General features: G+C 35.7%; 1 protein-coding gene and 1 long non-coding RNA gene across 3 annotated transcripts in view; one reads left to right on the top strand and one right to left on the bottom strand.

Moving 5' to 3' along the window:
* The window catches only part of LOC135203119 (uncharacterized), a 71948-nt gene that overhangs the window by 25853 nt on the left and 18806 nt on the right, over positions 1-27289 (bottom strand). The window contains exon 1 of one of the 2 annotated variants that reach the window (XR_010311866.1): positions 26553-26676. The exons of the other annotated variant lie outside the window; for it this stretch is intronic. This is a non-coding gene — a long non-coding RNA (uncharacterized LOC135203119). Of the gene's footprint in view, positions 1-26552; positions 26677-27289 lie in introns of those variants that run through there. 2 annotated transcript variants of the gene reach the window in all.
* LOC135203118 (carbohydrate sulfotransferase 10-like) overlaps positions 8745-27289 on the top strand; it is a 29801-nt gene continuing 11256 nt past the window's right edge. Inside the window, exon 1 of the mRNA XM_064232761.1 lies at positions 8745-9303. Within this exon, the coding sequence (XP_064088831.1) occupies positions 8953-9303 (351 nt within the window). The 5' untranslated portion in view covers positions 8745-8952. The remainder of the gene's footprint in view (positions 9304-27289) is intronic.

Here is a 27289-nt window from a genome sequence, read left to right as displayed (position 1 = left end):
AAAGAACTTAAGACTCCCCTATTCTGCAGGAGCTACGGTACTGACGAGAAAACACGAAAAGACAATTGTAAAATATAAGAAGCACCTTATTTAGAAAACGTACAAGGGGGAATCATCCCTGTGGAGGGTTGTACCTAAAACCGAGAAAAAGTGAACATAGTACGACGAGATCGAGTGCGAGTGGCCCGCCTTGGTCTATCGGGAACAGCGTCACGTCATCGTCAAAACAATGCAGATATGCTAATATTTTAATTAAACAAGAGACGACAGTCATATCTCTCTCATTTTGCTGATGAGGTATATTTTACAGCCCCGGGTAAAGGAAATGGAGCATTGCACCCCTCGGCAAAATTCTGCGACGGAATTGCTGCAGAAAAATTAAATTCTTGGAAATTCTGATGGGTGGCGAGTAAACACAAACCTTGCTAACGTACACGTGTGTGTGTGTGTGTGTGTGTGTGTGTGTACTGGTGCATATCGCATAGTCGCACATGAAAGGGTGGTTATATATTCGACATTTTTCAGTTATATATTCATAACGTTGTCTGACGTAACGTTATATCTGAACAAAATAAACTTCGATAAGACACACACACACACACGAGATCAAACATTACTCTTCTCATGTCGACCTCAATCTTCTTCAGTGGACGACGTCCTGGTCGAGAGAAGAGAATGCCTTCTTTTAGAAAGTAAACAACATGTTGAACAACATAACATCCTTCTACATTACAAAAGAGACAAGGTTAAGGTCCCAGACGCATGATTCCTCTCCTCGACACATTGTTATATCTGATGTACAGTTCCAGCTTCATGGAAAAAAAAACTTGGTAAAGCAGGAATTGGATTCCGAAAAAACAAAAACAAAAATAGAATTTAAACTAACCTCCTAAACCGGGCAAACAGACACAACCGTTAGAGACTGCAAAAACATGGATGCTAGACGAGAACCGTCTGTTTTATATAAAAGGGCCAAGCCAAGTGTCACAGAGTCCGTAACTGACCTGATTTCCTAATTTACATGTTGACATTTTTTAACAAATGAGATAGAAATAATGGAAGGGCTATCACCAATCAACTGAAGAGAATGAGATAGAAATAATGGAAGTGCTATCACCAATCAACTGAAGAGAATGAGATAGAAATAATGGAAGGGCTATCACCAATCAACTGAAGAGAATGAGATAGAAATAATGGAAGGGCTATCACCAATCAACTGAAGAGAATGAGATAGAAATAATGGAAGGGCTATCACCAATCAACTGAAGAGAATGAGATAGAAATAATGGAAGTGCTTATCACAATCAACTGAAGAGAATGAGATAGAAATAATGGAAGGGCTATCACCAATCAACTGAAGAGAATGAGATAGAAATAATGGAAGTGCTATCACCAATCAACTGAAGAGAATGAGATAGAAATAATGGAAGTGCTATCACCAATCAACTGAAGAGAATGAGATAGAAATAATGGAAGGGCTATCACCAATCAACTGAAGAGAAGACTGAAGTTGTGATAGCAACTATTATCATCCTAAGAATGATCAAGAGCTCTTGCTGCTATTGCTACTAGCGTTAATACTATTACACTGGTACTATTACTACACAGATGTCGGTTGACATCAATTTACACGCAGGAATTAAAAAAATACTAATAATTACAATAATACTTGTGCTATGAAAAATACAAAAATTACCATAGCTGCTATTCTATTAACGCCACAAACAGACGCGCGTATACACCCAAAATACTAGTACAAAGCAATTACATAAACGGGAGGGGAGGGAGGGGGAGAAAGAGAGAGCGCGCGCACCGTGTAAGAGTACGATGCCTTGCAAAAATGAGAGGGGCAGGCCACCGTATAAGAGCGAGGGAGAGACCCTGTTTCCAGAAAGCTGACACGCCTTACAACGAACGCACTTGCAGAATACTCGACGAGAGAAAGTTTAAAATGGCTGTGGTTGGCAGAGGTCGCCGACTCGCCGTATACGTTGGAGCAGCTCCGGATGCTAGCGTTTGTTAATCAGTCTTCCTACATGAAGGCTGGATGCAGTTCGTATAGGACTATAGACCAAACAACCTCGCAGGTTAAGTGATGACATAAAGCCACTACAAACGCATGTATCACACTTTGCTTTTAGACGATGGCACTATACAAGATAATTATTAACCTAACGTCGTTTCTCCAAAAAGAAAGCAGGTAAAACTAATTTGTAAATTCCAAAACAGGCAGCGGTCCAACAACTTCCTGAGGGGTTGATGGCCATTTTTATTTTCCAGTGCAAGTCTTACGTAAGTCTAGGATGCTATACCGCGTTCAATATCTCTCGGCCCTAAGATACTAAATAGTAAGCAAACCCGAGTATAACACTTGCACACATTCACATCCACACGTGGGGAAACCGTAGGTCGTCTAGTTTTTACTTCAGAGACCAGAAGGACCTGTAAATTTAGGTCCCGTACAATGACCTAGTGTGAAACAGGACTTTCTTCATAAAGTTAACCAACCCTGAAAAGGCGCCTGGCGAGATCGTTCCCACACCTGGCACCCTGTACCCAGGACCTACAACAGCAGATTCCGTTTCAACGCTTTAACATATTTTAGGCATGAGTCCGCGCTGGCATGGGCAAGCATAATTCAAAAATACCTACCTTTTTAGCAATGAGACAGATGTTGATGGTCATGAATTTCAAGGACATGTACTTTATATATATTTTTTATATTTTTATTATTATTTTTTTAATTCTGCAAAGGTACCGTTATATATATATGCAAGGGGAAGGACAATTCTTTATTCCTTTCTAGGTGCTTTATTCAGCTGCTGACGTTTCAAAGACGTTTAGTCCCTTTTTCAAAGCTACATAATACAAGAAACAAGACTTTTTTTTTTCCGAGTCTGTTTTTTAATGTCTGTTTCTTTTCTTGTGTAGCTTTGAAATGGGACTAAATGTCTTGAAACGTCAGCAGCTGAATAAAGTATCTAGAAAGGAATAAAAATCTTTCCTTCCCCTCGCACCAATATACATAATATATATATATATATATATATATATTTATATATATATATATATATATATATATATAATATAACATATATATATAATATGATATGATATATATATAATATTATATATATAATATATATATATACATATAATAATATATAAATTATTAATATATATATATAATATAATATATATATATATATATATATATATATATATATAGACATGCTTAAAAAATCACATTAGATGCACGTGACTTCATAAATAAGCGAATCCCACAGGAAAATGATAGTCAGAAATCCAAACACTTTCGTCTTTACTAAGACATTGTCAAGGAGCTAATGAAATACAATTGGAGAGAAAGGTCTCAGGTACACAACAAGATCAAGAATACCAGATGGTTAATTGTCAATAGGGTAAAAATTAAAAGAGATAATCCAGGATTATCGGATATATCACACGGTCACAAACCTAAACAGATTTGACCCTAACCGAAATTACAAAGTAGACAGTCCAAAACATGTAAAAACTGAATATATTAATTTTGTTGCTTATATTTATATACAACTTTTTTCATTATGAAAGCATCAAGTTTAAATAAACCAAGACTTAAATTTAGAACATTTCTATTATTTGACTTGATGAAACAAGATTCAATGATATTCCTTTTAACTGTGTCATTACATGGGATTAAGGCTCTTGCTTGACTCCAGTTAATCGGATGAGCTAAATCTCTCATGTGTACGAATAATGCATTCGATATTTGCCCAGTTCTCACAGAATATTGATGCTGTTTGAGACGTTGTGAAAGAGATTTGCCGGTTTGTCCGTAATAGACTTTATCACACTTTTTGCAAGGAATTTCATATATGCAGCCTGGAAGATCTTTAGGAGAATTATTTATTACTAAACTCTTGACATTAATATTACTGAAAACAACATTTATGTTAAAAAGCTTTAAAATTCTAGGAATATCTAAAAACCTTTCATCATAGGGTAATTTTAGAATGTTATGCTTACTAAATTCAAGTTTGTCATTAGTTGAATAAAAAAATTTTCTAGCTCTTTTCCATGCCACATCTACAAAAGTCCTTGGGTATTTAAGTTTCAATGCAATATCATAAATAGTTTTTTTAATTTCAAGAGCGGTTAATAAACTGCGGGCTACAGACACGTAAAGCCCATAGGAACATTCCAGAAAAAACAGAGAATTTAACATTTTGATGGTGATTGGAGTAGTAATGAACAAAAGAGGCAATGTTAGTTGATTTTCGAAAGCCTGAAAAGGTGAAATTTCTATCATTTCTATGGACAGTCACATCAAGAAAATTCAAATTACAATTTCTTTCTTCCTCTACAGTAAATTTTATAGAAGGGACTAAATTATTGAGATTATTAAGGAATTCCTGGAGATTTTCGTGAACTGGCAAAATACAGAAGATATCATCCACATACCTAAACCAAATAACTTTTTGGGGCAAAATTCTTGGTAAGAGTTTTGTCTCAAAAAATTCCATGGAAATATTGCTAAGGACAGGAGATAAGGGATTACCCATAGCCATGCGAAACTTTTGTACAAAAAATTCCCCATTAAAACAAAATTTACTATCTTTGATACATAACCTTATGAGACTAATGAGGTTTGCTACACTTAAGGGAATGTCATGACGTTCTAATTCATCCTCCAAATATTCAAGTAAGTCATCTACAGGCACTTTTGTAAATAAAGAGAGAACATCAAAACTAACCATATTAAAATCAAAATTAAAATTTAAATTATGCAATGTTGATTTTATAATCCTGGATTATCTCTTTTAATTTTTACCCTTTTGACAATTAACCATATGGTATTCTTGATCTTGTTGTGTACCTGAGGCCTTTCTCTCTAATTGTATTTCATTAGCTCCTTGACAATGTCTTAGTAAAGACGAAATCATTTTCCTGCGGGATTCGCTTATATATATATATATATATATATATATATATATATATATATATATATGTATATATATGCATACATAATAATATATATATTACCAATATATATATATACATATATATATATATACACACACACACACACATATATATATATTATATATATATATATATACATATATATACTATATATACATATATATAATATATATCTATATATATACAATATATATATACATATATATATATAATATATATACACAAACATATATTAAACATACATAATATATGTATACATATACATATACATATATATATATATAATATATATAGAGAGAGAGAGATATAGATATATATATATATATATATATATATATATATATATGTATATATGTATATATGTATATATGCATATGTATATATACATATCATATATATATATATATATATATATATATAATCTTACACCCTTTTATCAAAACTACACAAACTGGAAACCCTTACCTGTTGTCAATGGTGCCCTCTGTCTGCAAACATGTTATTAGGCTATTAAGCTCACTCTCACACACACACACAGACGCACACATCACACACACACACATATATTATTATAATATATATATATATATATATATATATATTATGATATATATATATATACATATACACACAACACACACACCACACACACACATATATATATATATATATATATTTAGTATATAATATTATATTATATACCAACACAAACCACACACAACATCAAATTGATATATATTATATATATTACTATATATATATAATAATATATTTATATATATTATAACATATCTAAGCAAAGGAGCCCATAAAAAAACACCAAAATATAGAGAGAAAAATACCATATTTCAGAGACTGCTGTCTCCCTCTTCAGGTAGCTGAATGAGAAAAGTTACGGAAAAGGTGGTATTTATACCAAGAGGTCCATCCACAGGTAAGCCACTTTAGGTCACTCCCGCTGATAATCTTCCTTTAATCTTCTTAAGCGTCGGTTGAATGAAAACCTGGTCGACGATATCTGAGTCCCATGCTCCCTTTGAGATATTCATTACCTGCCTCTCTTTAATCAAGGCCAATTCCATCATTTGACTCTTGGACCGGCAGTTGCTGCTATAAATTATACGTGACAAATTCCAGTTTATACTATGGTTATGTTCTTTTATATGGATTTGGCTAAAGTATTTGGGTAATTAAATGCAAAAGGGTTAGATTTTCCGAGGGTCTGGGCCACCATCTTAATCCTGTCCAGGTGTGGAATTTTTATTTTATTGTTGGGTGTGTCTCTGGTCTTGTCGTGAGGTGATCAGTAGAAAATTACGTTTGCTTTGTGAATTGCTTTCTCAATTATATGGTCAGGATACTTTAAAGGCGTAAGCTGCTTATGAATTAGTTCAAGTTCTTTTTCCAGGAAATCTGGAGAACAAATTCGTAAGGCTCTTAAGAATAGGTTGCTGGCTATGCCTATCTTGATAGGAATGTCACAATAGCTGAAGTAGTGAATGTATAAAAGTGAGAACGTTGGTTTTCTGTATAAGGTAAATTTGTATTCCGTCGTGTCTCTGATTATTTAAGCATCAAGAAAAGGAATTTTGTTGTCTGGTTCCCATTCAACTTAAAATTTGATACTGGGCACTAATGCATTTAATTTTGAAAAATATTCATTAAAATTGCCCCATTTGTTATCCCAAAATGTCAGAATATCATCTACGTTTTTGGGTTTTATTGCATTTATTACTGTAGTTTCAAAGTATTCCATGTACAGATTGGCTAAAAGAGGACTTAAAGGACTACCCATACTATACCCGAATTTTACTTATAGAATGATTCCCCAAATGAAAATACTTTATTAGATACACATAATTCAACTAACTTTATTATTTCGTCTAGCGCCAATGGGAAATGATCTGAATAAGGGGATAATTTTTCCCTCAAAACCTGAAGAACGTCCTGTACTGGTACTATTGTGAACAGGGAATCTACGTCAAGGCTTAAGTTTTAAGTTGTGAAGTGGTATATGTGCTTCTCTGAATTTGTGACAAAAATCTTCCAAAAGTTTAATGTGACTGGGAGAAAAAAGTACCTAAAAACATGCTGTGGAGGAGATATGTAGATGATATTCTAACATTTTGGAATAATAAATGGGGCAATTTTAATGAATTCTTTTCAAAATTAAATGCATTAGTGCCCAACATCAAATTTAAAGTAATTGAATGGGAAACAGACAACAAAATTCCTTTTCTTGATGTTTTGATAGTCAGACACACGACGGAATACAAATTTACCTTATACAGAAAACCAACGTTCTCACTTTTATACATTCACTACTTCAACTATTGTGGCATTCCTATCAAGATAGGCGTAGCCAGCAACCTATTCTTCAGAGCCTTGCGAATTTCTTCTCCAGATTTCCTGGAAAAAGAATTTGAACTAATTCTTAAGCAGCTTTCGTCTTTAAAGTATCCTGACCATATATTTGAGAAAGCAGTTCACAAAGCAAATGTCATTTTCTACCGATCCCCTAAAGACAAGATCAGTGAGACACCCAACAATAAAATAAAAATTCCACACCTGGACAGGATTAAGACGGTGGCCCAGACCCTTGGAAAATCTAACCCTTTTGCATTTAATTACCCAAATACCTTAGCCAAATCCTTGATTAACGTCCAACAAAAGACATCCCTCAAAGACACAGGCGTTTACAAAATCCCATGGCTGGACTGTGACCAATCTTATATCGGATTTACAGGAAAATCACTTCCCCCGAGATTAATACAGCGCAAACATTCAGTTAGGTATGGACAACAAAACTCAGCTATTTTCAACCATATAAATGAACATAACCATAGTATAAACTGGAATTTGTCACATATAATTTATAGCAGCAACTGCCGGTGCAAGAGTCAAATGATGGAATTGGCCTTGATTAAAGAGAGGCAGGTAATGAATGTCTCAAAGGGAGCATAGGACTCAGATTTCGTCGACCAGGATTTCATTAAACCAACGCTTAAGAAGATTAAAGGAAGATTGTCAGTGGGAGTGACCTAAATTGGCTTACTGTGGATGGACCTCTTGGTATAAATACCACCTTTTCTGTAACTTTTCTCATTCATCTACCTGAAGAGGGAGACAGCAGTCTCTGAAGTATAATATTTCTCTCTCTATATTTTTCGCGTTTTTTATGGGCTCCTTTTATTAGATGGAATTCTGTTATAACAGAACATTTTTACCAGTCTCATAGATATATATATAATATATTATATATAATATATATATAAATAAATATATATAAATTATATTATATATATATATAATATATATGTATATATATATATATATATAGAGAGAGAGAGAGAGAGAGAGAGAGAGAGTGTATTATGTACACCTCTCGGTTTTTACATTTCTTACATACTACATAGGTGAGTATATTATTAGCTACGAATTTGTCTTGCGAATAAAAACATTTCCTAAACAGCAAACTAACCGTTAGTTTTATTCTTTTAGAAATATCTACGTTCAAGCTATTTCACTGCCGAATTCCTTTTAGATGACTCCTTTATATATCCAAGGACCTATGCACTTTTGGCCTTCAGCCATAGAACAACGGCTCTCACTGGAGAGAGCGAATCTGTTATTAACGGGTTTGTTCCCCACGGCCTGTGCTACGATGTTGCGGGACCCATCGAGTTCACAGCGTTCCTTCCAGACTTCTCTCTGACAAAACCCGTAGCTGCCGCTGGTTCAGACTGCAGAGGCCCACTGCCTGCCGTCGTGGACGGGTGTATGCTGAAGTGGCGCGGTAAACCGTACAGGTTGTTGGAACCAAGCACTCACTAAGTGACGACGAATATAGGACTAATCTCCCCTCGTGATGCTCAAGATTTAAAAGTCGATTGCGGAGGTTAACAAAATAATAAGACTCATAATCAAAGCGTTAATTGTTCTAGCATGTGAACACTTAAATGGCCAACCATGATGATCTTGGCCGGTTGCAAAAGAGAGTGCTTGACCGTTCGCAGAGCTATCCTTTTGGCTTTCGCGATGGTTATATATTACAATTACGTGATGGTCAGCGGAGATCAGAAACCCGGGGAAGTCACCGGTTACCACCAAAGTAACGACAGCTCCGTGGCGGAGAGCTCCCCGGACGGCGACGTAGGCCTAATTGGCGGCGTCACTGAAAACAGGACGGCAAACGTGACGACGTCCGGGATAAGGACGTACACCTTCAAGATGCGCTCGAAGAAGAACCAAACTTCCAGACAGGCGAGTCGGAAGAAACATTTTCTCGAGGATAAGGTCGTTGTCATGGACGATGTCTGGGTGAGTAACAGTGGTTGTCAGGTTTAATAAATATCTTGAGTGACAGTGTAACATAGCAAAGGCTTCTTAATTAAGCTCGAACGGTTATAATCCTTAATGAGCCATGACCTTGTGTCAAACAGGGGCGTAACTCACTGGGGGGACAAGTTAGGAGAGCACAGTATATAGTCCCCCCCAAAAAAAAATATATTATGGTATTATGGTTAAATATCACGCTCCTACGAAGACAGAGCAAAGAAAAGTTTGGCTGCCTGTATATAACTATTGACTCCCCCTGCTGAACAGTTATATACTTTTATTTTGTGTCTCGTGATCTGTATGAGCAATCACCAAGCTACGCATGCAAAAGCTATTCAACTCAATATAAGGTAAACTTGGCACCTTCCTTATATATCCTGTAAACTGTAACCTATATGTATTAGTATCTGCAAGTACTTTATCTTGATTATGAAAATTATCATCATCAGTATTATTATTATTATTAGCATTACTGTATATCTGGGAAGGGGCGAAATCCTGCCTCCCTTGTATCATAGTTTGTTGAACAGATAAAAGCAGAGAAATTCCAAGAGATTTAAGGAGCTTTGTTACATGTATAAGAAAATTGTGCTTGTGATTTTACATATGTATGTATGTATGTATGTATGTATATATATATATATATATATATATATAGATATATAGATAATATATATATATATAGTATATATAGATAATATATATATATATATATATATATATATATATATATTGAAAATCAATAACGCACAGCTATTGACAAATTCTATATGTGCTAAGGTGAGCGTGTCCACCAAATATTTCATGGCATCCATACATATGACACATAATTGTTATCAGATGTTAATGTTACACATAATTGTTATCAGATGCTTAATGTTAAACCACCCATATTTAGTTTACCTGCCCTTGTAGGCCTCACAGTGTGCCTAACATACCAGATACATCACTGGATCACTAAAATAAATACTCAGTAAAAAAAATTTTCCATGCTACACCTGGATGCACAGAGAACCAAAGTGCCCATATCTAGCCCAGACCTTATAAAAAAACCAATAAGAGAGACTGGAACTTAATAACCCCCAATTTAGCCAAAAAAAGTACAAAACGTAGGGCATGACACTAGGGATAAGATACATGACGAAAATCTGGATTAACTATTAAGAGAAAATGTATCATAAAAGCAAATTATTATCAAAAATACTCCTAAGAGGCATCAATGGCCTTTGGCGTGTCCTCACTGCTTGATTGATAAGTATTCAACTGGCGTCACAACTCTCCGTATTTAAAATTCTCCTGACTTATAAACCCGTTAAATGGAATACCTATCGATTCCTAAAAGGTCGAGTTGTACCTTTTCCCCCCTCTTATCACTCCCCTCAAATGGTCTGGGCTAGTTACGGACACCCCGTTTTCTAGCGTCATACTGGCTTCCAGGTGCGGCAGTTGTATAAATTTGAAAGGATGTTGCTCCCGCAAAAAAAAAAAAAAAAATAAAAAAATAAATAAAGAAATAAAAAAATAAAGTAAAAAAAAAAAAGTCCCTGGTACATCCTCATTCTTCCCCCATTTGTTGGAAAACTGAAGACACCCAAAACCTATAGAAAAAAATAATGAAAAAAAACCGGTTCTCGAAAGTACAAAGGAGACCATTGGAACGGAAGCGAGGGAGATAAGAGAAAAAAAAAAAAAAAAACGAGATGACAAACAATGGAATCAAGAGAAGGAAAATATCCAACTAATTTACAAATTTGATCTAGCTCTCTCTTCCTCATTTACACACAAACACACATATGTGTGCGTGCGCGCGGGCGTTTATCTGCTATTACAAGCGAGATTGATTTCTTGAGAATAACATTCAACAATTGATTTCTGATAGCTGCTGGAATCTTGCTTCTGACACACACACACACACCCACACCCACACACACACACACACATATATATATATAGGTTGGAGAGAGAGAGAGAGAGAGAGAGAGAGAGAGAGAATGAGATATCTCACTGATAACTATGGAATTTTACTTTTGGTTTACTTTTGATACATTTATACACACACACACACACACATATATATATATATATATATATATATATATATATATATATATATATATATATATATATATATATATATATTCATGAGACGTTATTTGACCTGGGTCGTGGTGGGTAAATTTGATTTCTTTCTTTTTCCTTTTTTTATTCTCGCAGGGGGTTAGTGCCGTCAGTGCACCTCATTCGGTGAAATGTAGGCATTACTTAAGGTTTTTGCAGCGTCCCTTCGGTCCCTAGCTGCAACTACTTTCATTCCTTTTACTGTACCTCTGTTCATAATCTCTCTTCCATCTTACTGTCCACCCTCTCCTAACAATTGTTTCATAGTGCAACTGCTCTGTGATTTTCCTCCTGTTACAACTTTCAAACCTTTTACTGTCATTTCCGTTTCAGCGCCTATATAATGGCCTCAGTTGCCCCAGTGCTTGGCATAATTCCAAAAATTTATATAAATAAAAAAAGGCGGTGGGTAAATAAACTAGCTCAAGTTTAAAAGGGATATTGTCTAGACCTCAATAAACGAAAAGTCATGCTCCGGTCAGACACCTCATTTTGATTTCCACCGTAGATTGCTAAAGGGTTTCTACATCACAGACAAGTTATAATTTAATGGAAGTTTTTTTTTTTTTTTTTTTGAGCTTCGTCATGCTTCTCCCATTTTACCAAAGTATTCGATCAAAGCTGTATATCCGGTTTTCTCTTGTCCACGCTGCATGGTTTTATTTGAATATTTCTAAATCTCTTTCTCGGTAGTGTTCCTCATAGATAATTTTGGGTTAAGAAAGAGAAAGAGAGAGAGAGAGAGAGAGAGAGAGAGAGAGAGAGAGAGAGAGAGAGAGAGAGAAATATTCCCAAATCTCTTTCTGCGTAATATTCCCCGTGTATAATTTTCTCTGAATAAAATAAAAAGAATCTCGCTCTCTCTTGAAATGTCAAAATTACAGAGGCTTGCCATGCCGGCTTTCTCCCTCAGGAAAAGGGTTCAACATGTTGAATTACCATGGACACTGGAAAATGCCATTCATCGTCGAGTAATTCCGAAAGAAAGTTCTTATATCGCGAGAAGTCAAACTTGAGCAAAAACTCGGCAGGTGACAAAAACAAAAAAATCAAATCGGAAGAATTTTCACCAAAACGGTTACCAAAAGCAGTGCACGCGTACAGACATATATTGTGTATGTATGTATGTATGTGTGTATGCATGTATGTATATATATATATATAATATATGTGTGTGTATGTATGTATGTATGTGTGTATGTATAACTGAGTCACGAAAGTTTGGAACGTGATAAATCCATAAATAAAGGTATAAGCCACGAAGGAAAAATAAACAACGGAGTTTCTGCAAGATCTTTCGACTCAAACGTCCTTTACTCAGCAGAGTAAAGGACGTTTTAGTCTAAAGATCTTGCAGAAACTCCGTTGTTTATGTTTCCTTCGTGGCTTATACCTTATATATAATGTTTTCGTTTTGGAGATGACGAATATCACGGGCAGTCTTGCAGTCCTGAAGAAAAAAAAACAAACAAACAAACAAACACGGTAGTTGTTGTTACTGTATTATCATTATAGAAAAAATACTTATTGCATTCACAGGTCTCAATATGGAAATATATTACTGCAGTGTGTGAACACTCATAAAACAAGGTAGTTGAATTCATGCAGACAAGCAACTGAAGCATAGAGGCTATTTAAACTTAGAACAAATTGTAAGTCAGGTGAAAGAGCATTTGAAAATTGTAGACCAAAACTGTACAACAAAATACCGCCTGAAGTGAAGATCATACAAGAAGAAAGCAAGTTTAAAAAAGAACGAAAGACTCTCCTATTCTGCAGGAGCTACGATACTGATGAGAAAACACTAAAAGACGATAATAAGATATAAGGAGCAACTTATTTTGAAAACGTACAAGGGCTGTACATAAAACCAAAGTAAACAAGCTATCTGAATTCACACAGAACACGCTATCTAAATTCATCTACAACAATCTACTTGATTCTATACAGAACAATACACCAGAAATCATATAGAACAAGCTATTTGAATTCACACTGAACAAGCTATCTGAATTTATATACATATACATAAAGAACAAGCTATTTGAATTCATACTGAACAAGCTATCTGAATTTATATACATATACATAAAGAACAAGCTATTTGAATTCATACTGAACAAGCTATCTGAATTTATATAGAACTAGCTATTTGAATTCATACAGAACCAGCTATTCGAATTTATACTGAACAAGCTTATCTTAATTCGTATACATAGAACTAGCTATCCGAGTTCATATACATAGAACAAGCTATTTGAATCCATACTGAACACGCTCTAAATTCATATAGAACAATATATTTGAATTCATACAAAACAAGCTATCTAAATTCATTAAGAATACACTACTTGAATCCATGCAGAATAAGCTATCTGAACTCCCCAAGCAGGATTCCACAAACAATAACTTGGAAGATGGGGGGGGGGGTGGATCCCAACAATCAAGACACCAGAATCAACCGTTACACGTTTTTGCAAAATCCTGGATTTAGGTGCCCCAATCAGAGCATGCTTTTGCTTTGAAGCAAACCGGTTCTCGCTCATTCGCTCGCTTCCACCCTTGGACATAGCTCCGAGCAGGATCCAAAGCATTTTCTAGACCCTTTGGTTTCGTGTTTTGTTGCTCAAAAAGAACCTGTGACATTTAGATTCTTCGACGGGGTTTGACACTGGGTGATGATGCGTGAGTAATTTATTCCATAAGTATTAATACTCGTATTAGTAATATTAGCTGTGCACTGAGGTCAGGTTTGCAAAGTCCTTCAAGAGACTTGCTGTTAACTGGAATGCTGTGTATGTGTGTGTGTGTAATGTATATACATACACATATATATGTATGTGTATTACCTTATCCACCATCACAGTCGACTCAACCAAGTCTCTGCTAAGGTCATAAATGTTACAATGGGATGGGCCTCGATCAAATCGTCCGGTTCCTCTTGCAAGCAAGACGAGCGTCTGAACCACTGACATACTTGACAAAAGCTAAGTGCTAGTTTCGAAATTCGAACATCCTTGCTGTAATGACGACAATGATGAGTGGTACCAGGGTTCCAAGAGCAATTTGCCGAGGTCTACCGTTCTTCCTGGAGCAAGCAGGCAACATAATTGAGGAGAAAGCAAAAAAAAAAAAAAAAAAAAAAGGTTCCCTCAGAATTTGCAGTCATGATAGTAAGCTCTCGCAACAAAAGCAATTTTCGGAATTATAATAATGTCCTACGCTTGGAATACCGGCTTGAATACTTAATACCGTTAAATGTACGAGCCAACAGAGATAGGACTCCACTGTATCACTGCTGCCCTAATAACAAAAATAGCTAGTACCATTGACCTCTCTCCTTTTAAAACAAAGATAGCTAGTACCATTGACCTCTCTCCTTTTAAAACAAAGATAGCTAGAGCCATTGAAATTAACAGTAAGGCAGCTAGTGCCATTTAAATTAACAGAAAGGTAGCTAGAGCCACTGAAATCAAGAGAAAGGTAGCTAGAGCCACTGAAATCAAGAGAAAGGTAGCTAGAGCCACTGAAATCAAGAGAAAGGTAGCTAGAGCCACTGAAATCAAGAGAAAGGTAGCTAGAGCCACTGAAATCAAGAGAAAGGTAGCTAGAGCCACTGAAATCAAGAGAAAGGTAGCTAGAGCCACTTAAATGAAATCAATACTTACGGCACAGGCGTAATTATCCAACAACTTACGTTCAGCCAAGATGCAACTCGAATGCAGGCTTTACAACCATTAATTAAATTAGTTTTTCCAAAACTATACAACTACCACCACTTGATATCTGGAGTAGAAAAAATATCAAACCGTTAAAGAAAATTAAGACTTTTATTCCGAGTGCTATGGCAGTTAATAAAAGACAAATCAGAATGTCTGCATAATTATGTATATATGAATACAGTTTGCGGCTCTGGAAAAAAGCCTTCAGTGGATTGGGACCCCCCCCAAAAAAATAGTCGATTGGGAAAAAAAAAACACACATACACTAAAATAAAGTCTATTACAAGACTACAAAGTTGCTTGCAACAAGACAGGAGTCCTCTTCTTCCCACATTCGCTATGCACACCTGCTCGACAGTTCTTACGTTTTAAGAGACTGAAAGAATAATTGCACAATTACGATTTCCTTTTGTAAGAATATGCATTGTACAGGTCGACTCCATTGCGCAGTGCATTCATGGTCTGTGTTGGTTCGTGAGGTAGTAATGTTGTGGGACTAATCTCAGGAGCAGTTTAAATATACGGCATAAGCAACTTAAAAATTATATATATATATTATATATATATATATATATATATATATATATATATATATATGTGTGTGTGTGTGTGTGTGTTTTAAGTTACTTATACTGTATATTTAGTGTTTACTATAATGAAGTGTGTTGGTTCGTGAGGTAGTATTTGGTGAGACTAATCTCATGAGCACAGTACATGAAAGTATACTAAATATACAGTATACTTAGCTTAAAAACATAGATGTATGATATGTGTCTTATTTTAAGTTACTTATACTGCACCTACATTTAGTGTTGACTTTGACGAATTGTGTTAATGAGATCAGCCTTGCCACATACTACCTCACGAACCAGCGCAGAACGTGAATGCAAATGGCAGACGATCAGCAGAATTTGCTCTGTGCATTCAAGTCGACTAGTACAATGCATATTCATGCAACAGGAAATCGTAATTGTGCAATATATATAAATATATAATATATATATATATATATATATATATATATAGATATATATATACACACACACGCAATTCCCTTGCCTGAAGGTGACTTTAGTAAACAAAAAATAAATAAAAAAAATACAATGTTCGCTGCAAGTTGCATTCTTAAGCTGCTGTTAACTTGCACACGTATTTGTAGTGCGCAACAGAGCGTTAAAACCTTCAAAAGTCACAGAGTCCATCACCTCTTTATCTTCCATGAACTTCCACAACATAAATACACAATTTCCTAGGTCTTAAACCCCAGTCTCACGGTTCCAAGGAGATTCACAAAGATAGCAGATGTGGCAACTATTATATTCAACAGGAAGTCTCGAGGTGGTAGACAGTCCAGAACATTTGCAATTATGTATAATTACGTCGTAGTCTATTTAAATGTAGTTCTAGATCAAAATTAAGCCATAGCTAAGCCCCTCCGACTGACAGTTTAGCGCCTGGGTAGTGATAGCGAACATTCATACGATATCGTTATGTAAAATTAAAGTAGATGTAAGCAAGGCCAAGAGCCTTGATTGTAAGATGAAGTCCCGATACGCTATACGACTACTCACAACATAAAACAATCTGAACACTTAAGTTGTATATGTTTCACTGCAAATGGTACTATTGTCATACTGGTGGAGCAGAAGTTGTGGAATTTCGTGCTCGAAAGATCAAAACTCCTGCCATTTAGGCCTACGTATACCACAAGGCAACAGCAATGTCAAGAGTTAGCACATAAGACTCTATATTTAGAGCATAACCAACCAAATTATCGTGATTTATAGGGAAAAAAAGTAAATTTTCAGCAGATGTTATCCTATTTTACATAATTAGTACTACACAACGCTACAGATACTATGGCCAAAATAGAGAACATGAAGGGCGCTGAAAATTATCTGAACAATAAAAGACAGCATTAACAATGTATATCAATAATAATAATAATAATAATAATAATAATAATAATAATAATAATAGTAATAATAAGGGTCGAAGTTCAGTCAAAAGTGACACACTTGGGAGTTCCTATAATATTATATATATATATATCTATATATATATTATATATATATATATATATATATATATATATATATATACTACATACGACAAATTAATCAGTTATGAAATGAATGAAAATAAGTCATTATCGCCTAAGAAATGTATCCATGATGAAATATCTAAAATTGGATAAGCTAAAAATGCTTGTACATAAAAAATGTAATCACAAGACTAATACAAAAATGGTCAACAAAGTTATTTGCTGAGAATGCCGCAGGGTTTAATCAGCTTGATAGCAACCTGTTCGGCAACAACTGAACATGAAATGTTTTCAAGTAAATTCAGAGAAAGTTTAAAAAAAAAGAAAAGTAAAAACGTACAAAAGCGTAAGGGCATATTAACTGGTCCCAACATTCAGAAATTGAAAAAAAAAAAAAATTAATACGCAGGTCAGCGTACGACAAATTGTCACAAGAAAAAAAATATGTGAAAATTTACGAGATACGTTGAATCTTCAAAACTTATCACTAAAACTTAACTAATCACATTTATGACATGGAACTTGAGAAAACTATGAACTGCGACTACCAAATGGGGCCCGTTGGTTGGACGAAATGTAGGCCTACAAAAAAAAAGGGGAGTGGGGAGGGGTGACATGATGATGATGCTTCGCTCACCCACTGAAACGTATCTTTCAACTGTTCAAGATCTACGAGTTTACGGCAACCCAGTTGCTATTCGCATATTCAACTGTTCCAAACCTAATTCGCCGTTTGAACCCGCAAATTAAAGATAACGCCTAATTAGGGACTTGTATACGTAGAAGTGGATGAATAATAAAGTAAATTTACGGATATAGAGGACTTTATTTGAATCTAGACTATACCAAGAAGGGGCACCTTCCTACTTGAAAAAAAAAAGTCATGTTACTCTTCATCAATCAAGGTTGGTCGTGGCAGCTCTCTCTCTCTCTCGACTAAAGAAGAGGCACCTTGCCATTTGGAAAATAAAAATCACGTCACTCTTCATCAATAAAGGTTGGTAGTAGCAGCGTCCTCTCTCTCTCTCATTAGATGAAACTGTTCTTTTTTTTATTGGGGGGAAAAAATTCTGATACATTGTTTCTGAGACAGCACACTGAAAAACGTATATATCTTGAGTTCACGGCCTGTCGACCTAAATCATTTGTATTGCTGGAAAATGCGTCTGCGCCCGCTTGCAATACTTTCCTATTGTGAACGAACTCGCCTAACGGGTAACTTGTTTGTTTGTATTTTGTAGTGGTTATTCAGCAAAGGGCCGACAGTCTTACGTGACTTCCGAACTACGTCGAGAGTGAACTTCTATCACCAGAAATACACATATCTGACGCCTCAGTGGAATGTCCGAAAATCGAACTCGCGGCCACCGAAGTGGCAGGTCAAGACCATACCAATCATGCCACTGAGGCGCCCTACACGGGGAACGGCCATTGAACTCTTCGGCGGTGTTACAAAGGCCAGTCGTATGATAGGCTTATTTTTTTCGCTCGGAACTAAAAAATAAATAAATAATAATAATGGATGCAGGTCCACAATAATATAGCTTGTGAGTATATGGTCTTAAATGGATATTGAAAGCTTTCGAACCTTGTACTAGGTTCATCTTCAGTCAAGATAAACCTAGGTTCGAAAGCTTTTAATATCCATTAAACACCATATACTCACATGCTATATTATTGTGGACCTGCAACCATTGTCTTCATTTTCGACACGGAAAATTGTGCCAATACTAATAATAATAATAATAATAATAATATAAATAATAATAATAATAAATAACCAACAATAATAATAATAATAATTATTGTTAAAAAGAATGGCAGAATTAAGCGAGTTGATTTTATATAATACCAGCACTGCGACGACACCCTGCTTGACCTGGACCTCCTGTTCCAATAAAAGATTACCTTCAGCATTTATGATTTTTGAAAATTCCCAATATGAATATTGGTCAGTTACTCAGAAACATCGCTGAGCCTGAGAAGCGAATTGTAAGGAAAATAGAAAAAACAATATATAAAATCAACTCGCTTAATTCTGCCATTCTTTTTAACAGTATTTGCCTAAAAGAGGGTCTTCTACCAAAATAATAATAATAATTATTATTATTATTATTATTATGATGATGATGATTATTATTAATATAATTTTTGAAAGAAAGTCGTATTTTTCCTAACTATACAATCCTAGGTATTTTACAATAAGAAATGCTTAGCGGCGTCCAGGCTACGCCTCAAGCATTTCCTGTTGCAAAAGACCGACGGTTTGTACTATATCGTGTAGGAACAACAATCAATTGAGAAATACATGAAAATATACCACTATCTCTTAACAAACGTATCCATAACGAAGTGTCTAAAGTTGGATACGCCGAATATGCTTGTATACATAAAAATGTATGCACAAGACTAATACGAAATGGTCAATCATGTTATTTGCTGTTATCAGCTTAACAGCTACCTGTTCAGCAACAGCTGAACATGGAATATTTTGACTTAAAATCCGAAGAGGAAAAACAAAGTAAAAACGCATAAACGCGTAAGACCATATAAAATATACAACAGCTCAAAAGGAGCCAAGATTCAGGAATTAGAAGAAATTAATATCCAGGTCAGCGTGCAGGAATTGTCACGAGAAATAAAATATATGTGAAAACATTCGAGATACTCAAACCTTAAGTAATCGCAGCATTTATGACATGGAAGAATGAAGTAAGAAAACTAAGAGCTACACCTATACCAGATGGGGGTCCGTTGGATGGGTTAATGTAGGCTTTAAAAAAAAAAGGCGATAATGATATTTAGCTCGACCTCTGAAACTCGTATCTTATAACTGTTCCGATCTGCGCGTTAACGGTAACCCCATTTAATCACCTATTCAATTGTTCCAATTCTAAAACTATACTCTATTTTTTTCCATCTGTCCATCCGCCTGTGGTGGTCGCGCATGGTATAACACTGTGTCCCGGGCTTTTAAATACTAGTAACGCTATGTGTAAGTTTTAGGTTAAAAAAAGGAGATCTGGGTGTACATTTGCAACTGAAAAGTGTTTTAATAATTTATTGTATGCGAATTACACCATTAATATTCAAAATAGGATAGTATTTAAAGCCAGGGATGCAGTGTTACCATGCGCAAACACCACAGGCGGATGGACAGATGCAAGGCCTATAGTTAGTTCGCCGTCTGGACCCATAAATTAAAGATAACGCCTAATTCGAGGTCACTATATAAGTGGGTAAATAAAGTAAATTACTGATATATCTGAAATTATTTTATTGAAAACATTTCTGCAAGACTTTGTTTGTATATTCTCGCATACAGAGAACAAACTTTTTTTTTTTTTTTTTGGGGGGGGGGGGGGGGAGGGCACACTTTCCCATGTAGGAGAGAGAAACAATTTATTGTGCAATAAAGCTTACAAAGCACAGCACAACAGGCAACCCGGACGCGGTATGCGTGTAGGGGAAAGCCCTCTTGAATGAATGGCATTAGCTGTGGTATTATACATACCTTTTCCACCCTATTGATTACTAGACAAACGTCATTCATCAGGGCTGATATGGTACTCAGGTAGTATTACAAAATTTAAATACAAGTTGTGGTATCATACATACCTTTTCCACCCTATTGATTACTAGACAAACGTCATTCGTCGGGGCTGATATGGTACTCAGGTAGTATTACAAAATTTAAATGCTTATAGATAACTATATTGTAAAATTACAATATGTTGAATAGGAATTACCCATTAAGTGATTGCACTATATAATTAGTCTTAAGTATTACAAGATATTGAACTTTTATATATATTTTTCAGAACATAAAAAAAAAATTATTTGAATGTCTGCTATACAAGATACGTACACATTATCTCAGGTTTCTGTTGAGGTACACAATTGCAACGGAGTAACATGTGGTATACTATGGAGTAAATAATGAGCAATGTTTTACTTTATAACAGGATAAATTTGAAATAATTACTTGGCAGTATGAATGACATTCAGATGAGGTCAACACATCATATTTTATATAAATATTATAAGAAAAATTAGATATACAACAGTTTTAATGATGTTAACACGAGGTTCCAAAATAGTATGTTCTACAATGTAGTTTTATGCTCAATATGCTGATATAGATATTTAACTGAATGAGTTACATTTGGATGAGTCAACATATAAATTTTAAATAAAAGTTATGAAAAAAAAAAAGGCCCATAACAATTTCATTGGTACTAACAGGTAACTAAAGAATAAAATGTATACTACAGTTTAGTTCTGCACATTATACAGATAATTATTTTGATGAAAGAATTGCATTTAGATGAGGTCAAAACATAAGATTTTAAGAAAATATTATAAAAACAAGGTAGAAATACAACAGTTATTTCTTATGCTACTAAGTGAATAAAACATACTACAATTTGATTTTGTACAACAAGATACAATATATACTAGTCTATTGACTATCTGGAGCAAGCAAATTTTGGATGAGTATTGATAACCCTTTTCAGCACACCAGGTTGCAGAAAATGCTTGAGTAGGTCAACTTCACTCAGTCCCTGTGGCCTGTAATGAGTAATCTCTTCACACTCCACGAGATAATGACTTAGAGTGTGCTTCCTTAACTCGCCACATAGTCCTGCAGCATGTTTCTGATGGACTGACAGCTGGCAGTACTTCCCAAAGGTATCGGCTCTGCATCCTTAGTCTGCTATATGTTGTTTGCTCTCTTCTGCTCTCCAGTCCACAAAGTTTGTAGTCAGGTGGTTTACCTCCAGTAATTTCAAGGTATTTTCTTATTGATGAGTGCGTTTCTTTGAGGCATCTCTATTCTCTCATTGTATCTTTGCATTATTTCCATAGCAACTGAGTCCTTCAACATACTCAGGGATGGTGTCAGTTTGTAATCCACTCTCTCCTTCCTTGCGCCTTCTTTAGCAAGCTCGTCGGCTCTCTCATTGCCTTTGATACCAATGTGTGAAGGCACCCATATGAATGCAACCATTCTGTCGGCTCGTCTGATCTGTGATAGCAGGTCTATAGCTCTTCTCACTATGATTTGATTCAGCTTTCTTGGTGTTAGTGATTGCAAGGCACTTAGGCTATCTGTTGCTATTATGGCATTGTCCTTATTCCTATTTATGATACTCAGGGCAGCTGTAATACCTAGAAGTTCTGACTGTAATATGGAGCATCCATCTGATGATCGTAATGACAGAGAGTATACCTCCTCTCCATTCTGATATACAGTTCCCCACCCCGCTTCCTGCTCTACCATCTTCCAGGAGTGACCCATCTGTGTAATAATGTACCCGCTCCCCTGAATACTGTCCAGCCTCTGGAAATAGTCATCCTTCAGCAATGCAGGATTCATCTCTTCCTTTTTCCCTTTTAAAGCTGATAGCAATACCTCAGTCTCTGGTATGCTCCATGGGGGGATGTCTTTTACATCTATCTTGGTTACATCTAAGTATTCTTTTATGCTAGAATGCTCTATTAATTGTCTTGCTGCAGTAACCCACCATTCTTTAATCTTCTAGGATAGCTGTGAATTAGAGTATCTCTTGTTAATCCATCATCATCCGTCATGATGGACCTATACAACTGGATGATTGCTGTTCTTGCTATTCTGTAATGTATTGGATGCAGACCTGCCTCATTCCTCAATATTTCTTGCCTGACACTTTTAGGTGCCCCTATTATACTTCTTGCTGCCTTGTTCTGGATGATTTCTAGGATACCAATATAGCTCTTCCTCAGCGGCAGCAACATGCTACTACTGTAGTCAATTATTGATCTTATCATAGATGTATAAAGTCGCTTCACCATAGGTACACTTGCACCACAGAGCCACATGCTACTTTCCAAAGAAGGCGTAACCTTGCTGCTGAAGCCTGTACTATTCTCTTAACTTCATACAATTTATGACACCTGTTATAAGTATGACACCCATGTACTTGTGCTGCGCTACCTTCTCTATTCTCTGCCCTTGTATGTGCAGTATCAAGGGGTTGCGTGTACCCCTTGCTATCATCTTAGTCTTTTCAGGTGATATGACTAATCCTATGCTGTTACATAATGAGTGCATGCCTTAATTGCCTGTTTTATTCTCTTATCTGTGCTAGCTTGTACTACTATGTCATCTGCATATATGGTTATTATGATTCCTGGTATATTAATTTTTCCTAGTACATTCATTAGAATATTAAAAAGAGTGGGTGATAGAACACCTCCTTGAGGGGTACCCAACTCCATTTTTTCCCATCTTGATAGTACACCTTCAAAGTAGACACAACTGATTCTATCTGTTAGGTAATCCATTATGAGCTGTAGGAGTCTTCCTTCTATCATTTCTGCCAACTCTGTCAAAATAATTATATGGCTAGCCCTATCAAAGGCTCCCTTTAGATCTATGAACACTGTGTATTTTAACCCTAAGGCTGCACTTACTCTATGAATACAGTGGTGTGTGCTCCTCCCAGGTATGTAGCCATATAAATTCTTTGAGAGCTTTTTCCTAATAAAGAAATTGAGCCTATTTAGTAGCATTAAAAAATCAGATGTTACTCTTCAGTCGAAGGAAGATCGTGGTGCTTTCTCTCTCTCTCTACTCGTCTTTTTTTTTCTCTCTTTTTTTTTTTGGGGGGGGAGGAGTTCTGCCACAATGTTTTTGAGGCAGCACATAGAAAAACGTGTTTATCTTGGGACTCCGGTTGTAGACCTAAATGATTCAAATACTTGACGAATGCCTTTTTGCCCGCTTACAATCCGATTGAGAACCAACTCACCTACCATACACGCGTAAGGGCCAATCACGGGACCGTGGGGCCAACGAACTCTTCAGCGGACCGGCCGGCCGTGGAAGGCATATCCTTTTCACACGGAACTAATTCAGAAAGACAAAAAGCTAAAAGAATGAAGTATTCATTAGAAAATTGTAACAGCAAATTATCACTCGCATTATTACTGGTTTGTTTGTATGATGTTTTTACGTTACATGGAACCAGTGGTTATTCAACAACGGGACTAACGGCTTTACGTGACTTCAAACTCGCGGCCACTGAAGTGGCAGGCCAAAACCATACCGACCACGCCACTGAGGCCTCGCATTATTACTGTAAATTAAAGGTTTTTTGGCAGTTTGGCCTAAAACCTGGGACTTTATATAGTAAATTACAGAGAAAGCAATTTATTCCTTCATGTGAAATTATCGCAGTTAAATGATGAGCACCATCCTACGGCAACATTATAGGAAATATTTATGAACAAAACGTTGGATTGTTACATTTCAACCGACCCGTCCCAGAGAGGGGAGGCATGTAGCCACAAGCTGTTAACGAGACTGACTTCCCCGACATCATCACCAACACTGAAAACACAAAACAGGCGAAAAAAAAAAAAAAAAAAAAAAAAAAAAAAAAAGTTATCACATTTGCTACAGTATTAGAAGTTCGGTGTCAAGACCGACTTTGGGCCAATAGCGATAAAACAATTAACGCTTACTCCACTATGATATAAACGGACAGAGTACATGTCAGCGAGTACATAATAAACAGTACAGTAGAAGGAAACATTGAGAACAATAATGGAGCGTAGGGAAAAAGGGTAAACTCATGCTAAGTAAAGTAGACGGCAGCACTTATACATCGTTCATTAGTATAATTTGTCAACCACACAATAAAGAAATTGGTGTATATACTATACTTTCATCCCCGGAGCTTCTGTCTAGTTTAGTACTATACTCTGTTGTTTTTTTTTTTTCATCTGTCCATCCGCCTGTGTTGGTCGTGCATGGTAACACTTCGTCCTAAGCTTTAAATAGTTACGCTATGTGTAAGTTTAAGGTAAATAAAAGTATTTCTTGGTGTACATTTGCAACTGAAAAGTGTTTTAATACTTTACTGTATGCGAATATTCGTTAATATTCGAAATAGGATATTATTTAAAGCCCGGGACGCAGTGTTACCATGCGCACACACCACAGGCGGATGGACAGATGGAAAAAGAAAAAAAAAGTATAGGTAGGTTAACACACCGGAGTATGTGGATACATACCGGGTAGGCTATAGAAATTCTCTAACGCTACCAATTCGACACAGTTCATTGGTCAAAGGCAATGTTTAGGTCAAAGGTAATGTTTAAACGAAACAATGGATATTATTTCGTACAGCATTGACCCGATGGTAAAAATAATGGCTAATGACACATATCAGTCACCGAAGCGTGGAAATATTGTACTGGAAAATAAAAGCCGATACACAATACATGCGGTTTGATATTTAATTAGGATTCATGATTAACGAAAGCACTATCAATCTTAAATATGGATATTCAACATCACCAAAATATTATCACGGAGCATACCGATATTTATCGGCGGTATATGCGTTACAGAAAGGTTTTGAAACCAGAGTTCACGAAATCGCTGAATTTTTCAGGGAATTCGTGAAATCACCAATTCACTAAGGAACATTTGATCACCAAGTTCCTAATAAAACACAGCGAAACGATAATCATTCATCTATTCTAGACTGTTTCGCCGTGTTTAGTACTAGCCCCTCGCGGATCAAATGTTTAGTATCATAGACCCTCGGCGATCGAATGTCCCATAGTGAATTGGTGATTTAACTGATTTATTACAACACACACCATATATTACAATATATATATATATATATATATATATATATATATATATATATTCACAAGCCTACCAAACATATTAGGGCCATAAAGACAAGCACTCTCCTTGCAGACTTCAGCATCATGGAATTACTACAATGTATGATAAACTTACGGAAAAATATACATATAGTCTATAATATGCGTTAAAATAATGATGAAACCTTTATAAAAGTTATAGAAGGGAAAAGGTCACAGTTAATTCTAGCAGAGAAATCAACACCGTTAATGGCTAAAGGCTATAAATTGGCGTGGACTAAACTAAAAAAATCATAATTGCGTTAGTCTATGTTTCCCGTTGATCGACAACTCACGATTTTAAATCGATGGCAAGTCACGACGTAACGCTGGGATGACTTAAGACTCCAGGAAATAGGCTACTAGGTACATGTCTCCGTTATTGTCAAAATTGGAATTAACAGTACAATGTGACGACAGGTGTGGGATTGTAGCCTTTGAAGGGTGATGATGCTGATAATGATAGGACTAAACAATACAATAATATACTAGATTATCATGATATTTTTTACGAGCAGTTGTCATTTTTTGTGGCTAGCCTAAGACTAGACTGGCAAAACAAGTTATTAATATTAGGTCTGCGTCATAACTGACTAGAGCATTGCCGCTAAGTTCACAAACATTTGTGTATGTAGACTCACCGTGATAACGAAATATGAAAAATATGGAGAACACAGGTAGAAAGTATTGTGAATAACTGGATCGGTGTCACCGAGTTACTCTGTCACTGACTTTTGGTTACAGAGTACAAAGTCTACACTCTACAGACAGTGACTGACACTCTCCGAGACAGAATTTCTGCTAAATGTAGTGGCATTAAGAGTATTGTTTCTTAGTTTGTTATGCCCTTGTCTCGTGTAATATTTGTGAAAATGTAATATTGACTTTCACTTATGAAATCTGTAATACGGCAATATCATTATTTCATTTTGAAAATCACTGCATAATAATTCGCATTTACAGTAATGTTTTGGTGTAGCCATCAGTGATGACTTAAGAATCAACATTACAAATTTTGGCAATCACATACGAAGGACAAGAAATACTTCACATTCGTTACGGTGCAACCTAGTGGAGTTCCATTATGTAATAAGTAGTATTTAGTGTCTGCTACTCTTGATTTTCAAATAAGGCCGGCTATAGCAGTACTCATTAATGTAAGAGTTTAACTGTTTTGCAACAGAGAAATGCTACTGCTGGCCAAGAAGTGGATATAATGTTAATCAATTTTGATGCTTTTGAGACAAGTCCGTTACTTAACGACCCTGTAATTTCTATTCACTGAATTACATAGAACCCTTTCATAGGATATTTAGAGTTACAATAGTTAACGTTCTCAGTCTTATTTTCCTGACCATACATGTTGGTAGGCCTGCGA

This window comes from Macrobrachium nipponense, chromosome 33, assembly GCF_015104395.2.
Source record: "Macrobrachium nipponense isolate FS-2020 chromosome 33, ASM1510439v2, whole genome shotgun sequence".
Classification (NCBI taxonomy): domain Eukaryota; kingdom Metazoa; phylum Arthropoda; class Malacostraca; order Decapoda; family Palaemonidae; genus Macrobrachium; species Macrobrachium nipponense.
Note: the sequence above shows the minus strand (reverse complement) of the source record. Positions and strands in the feature narration are given on the sequence as shown.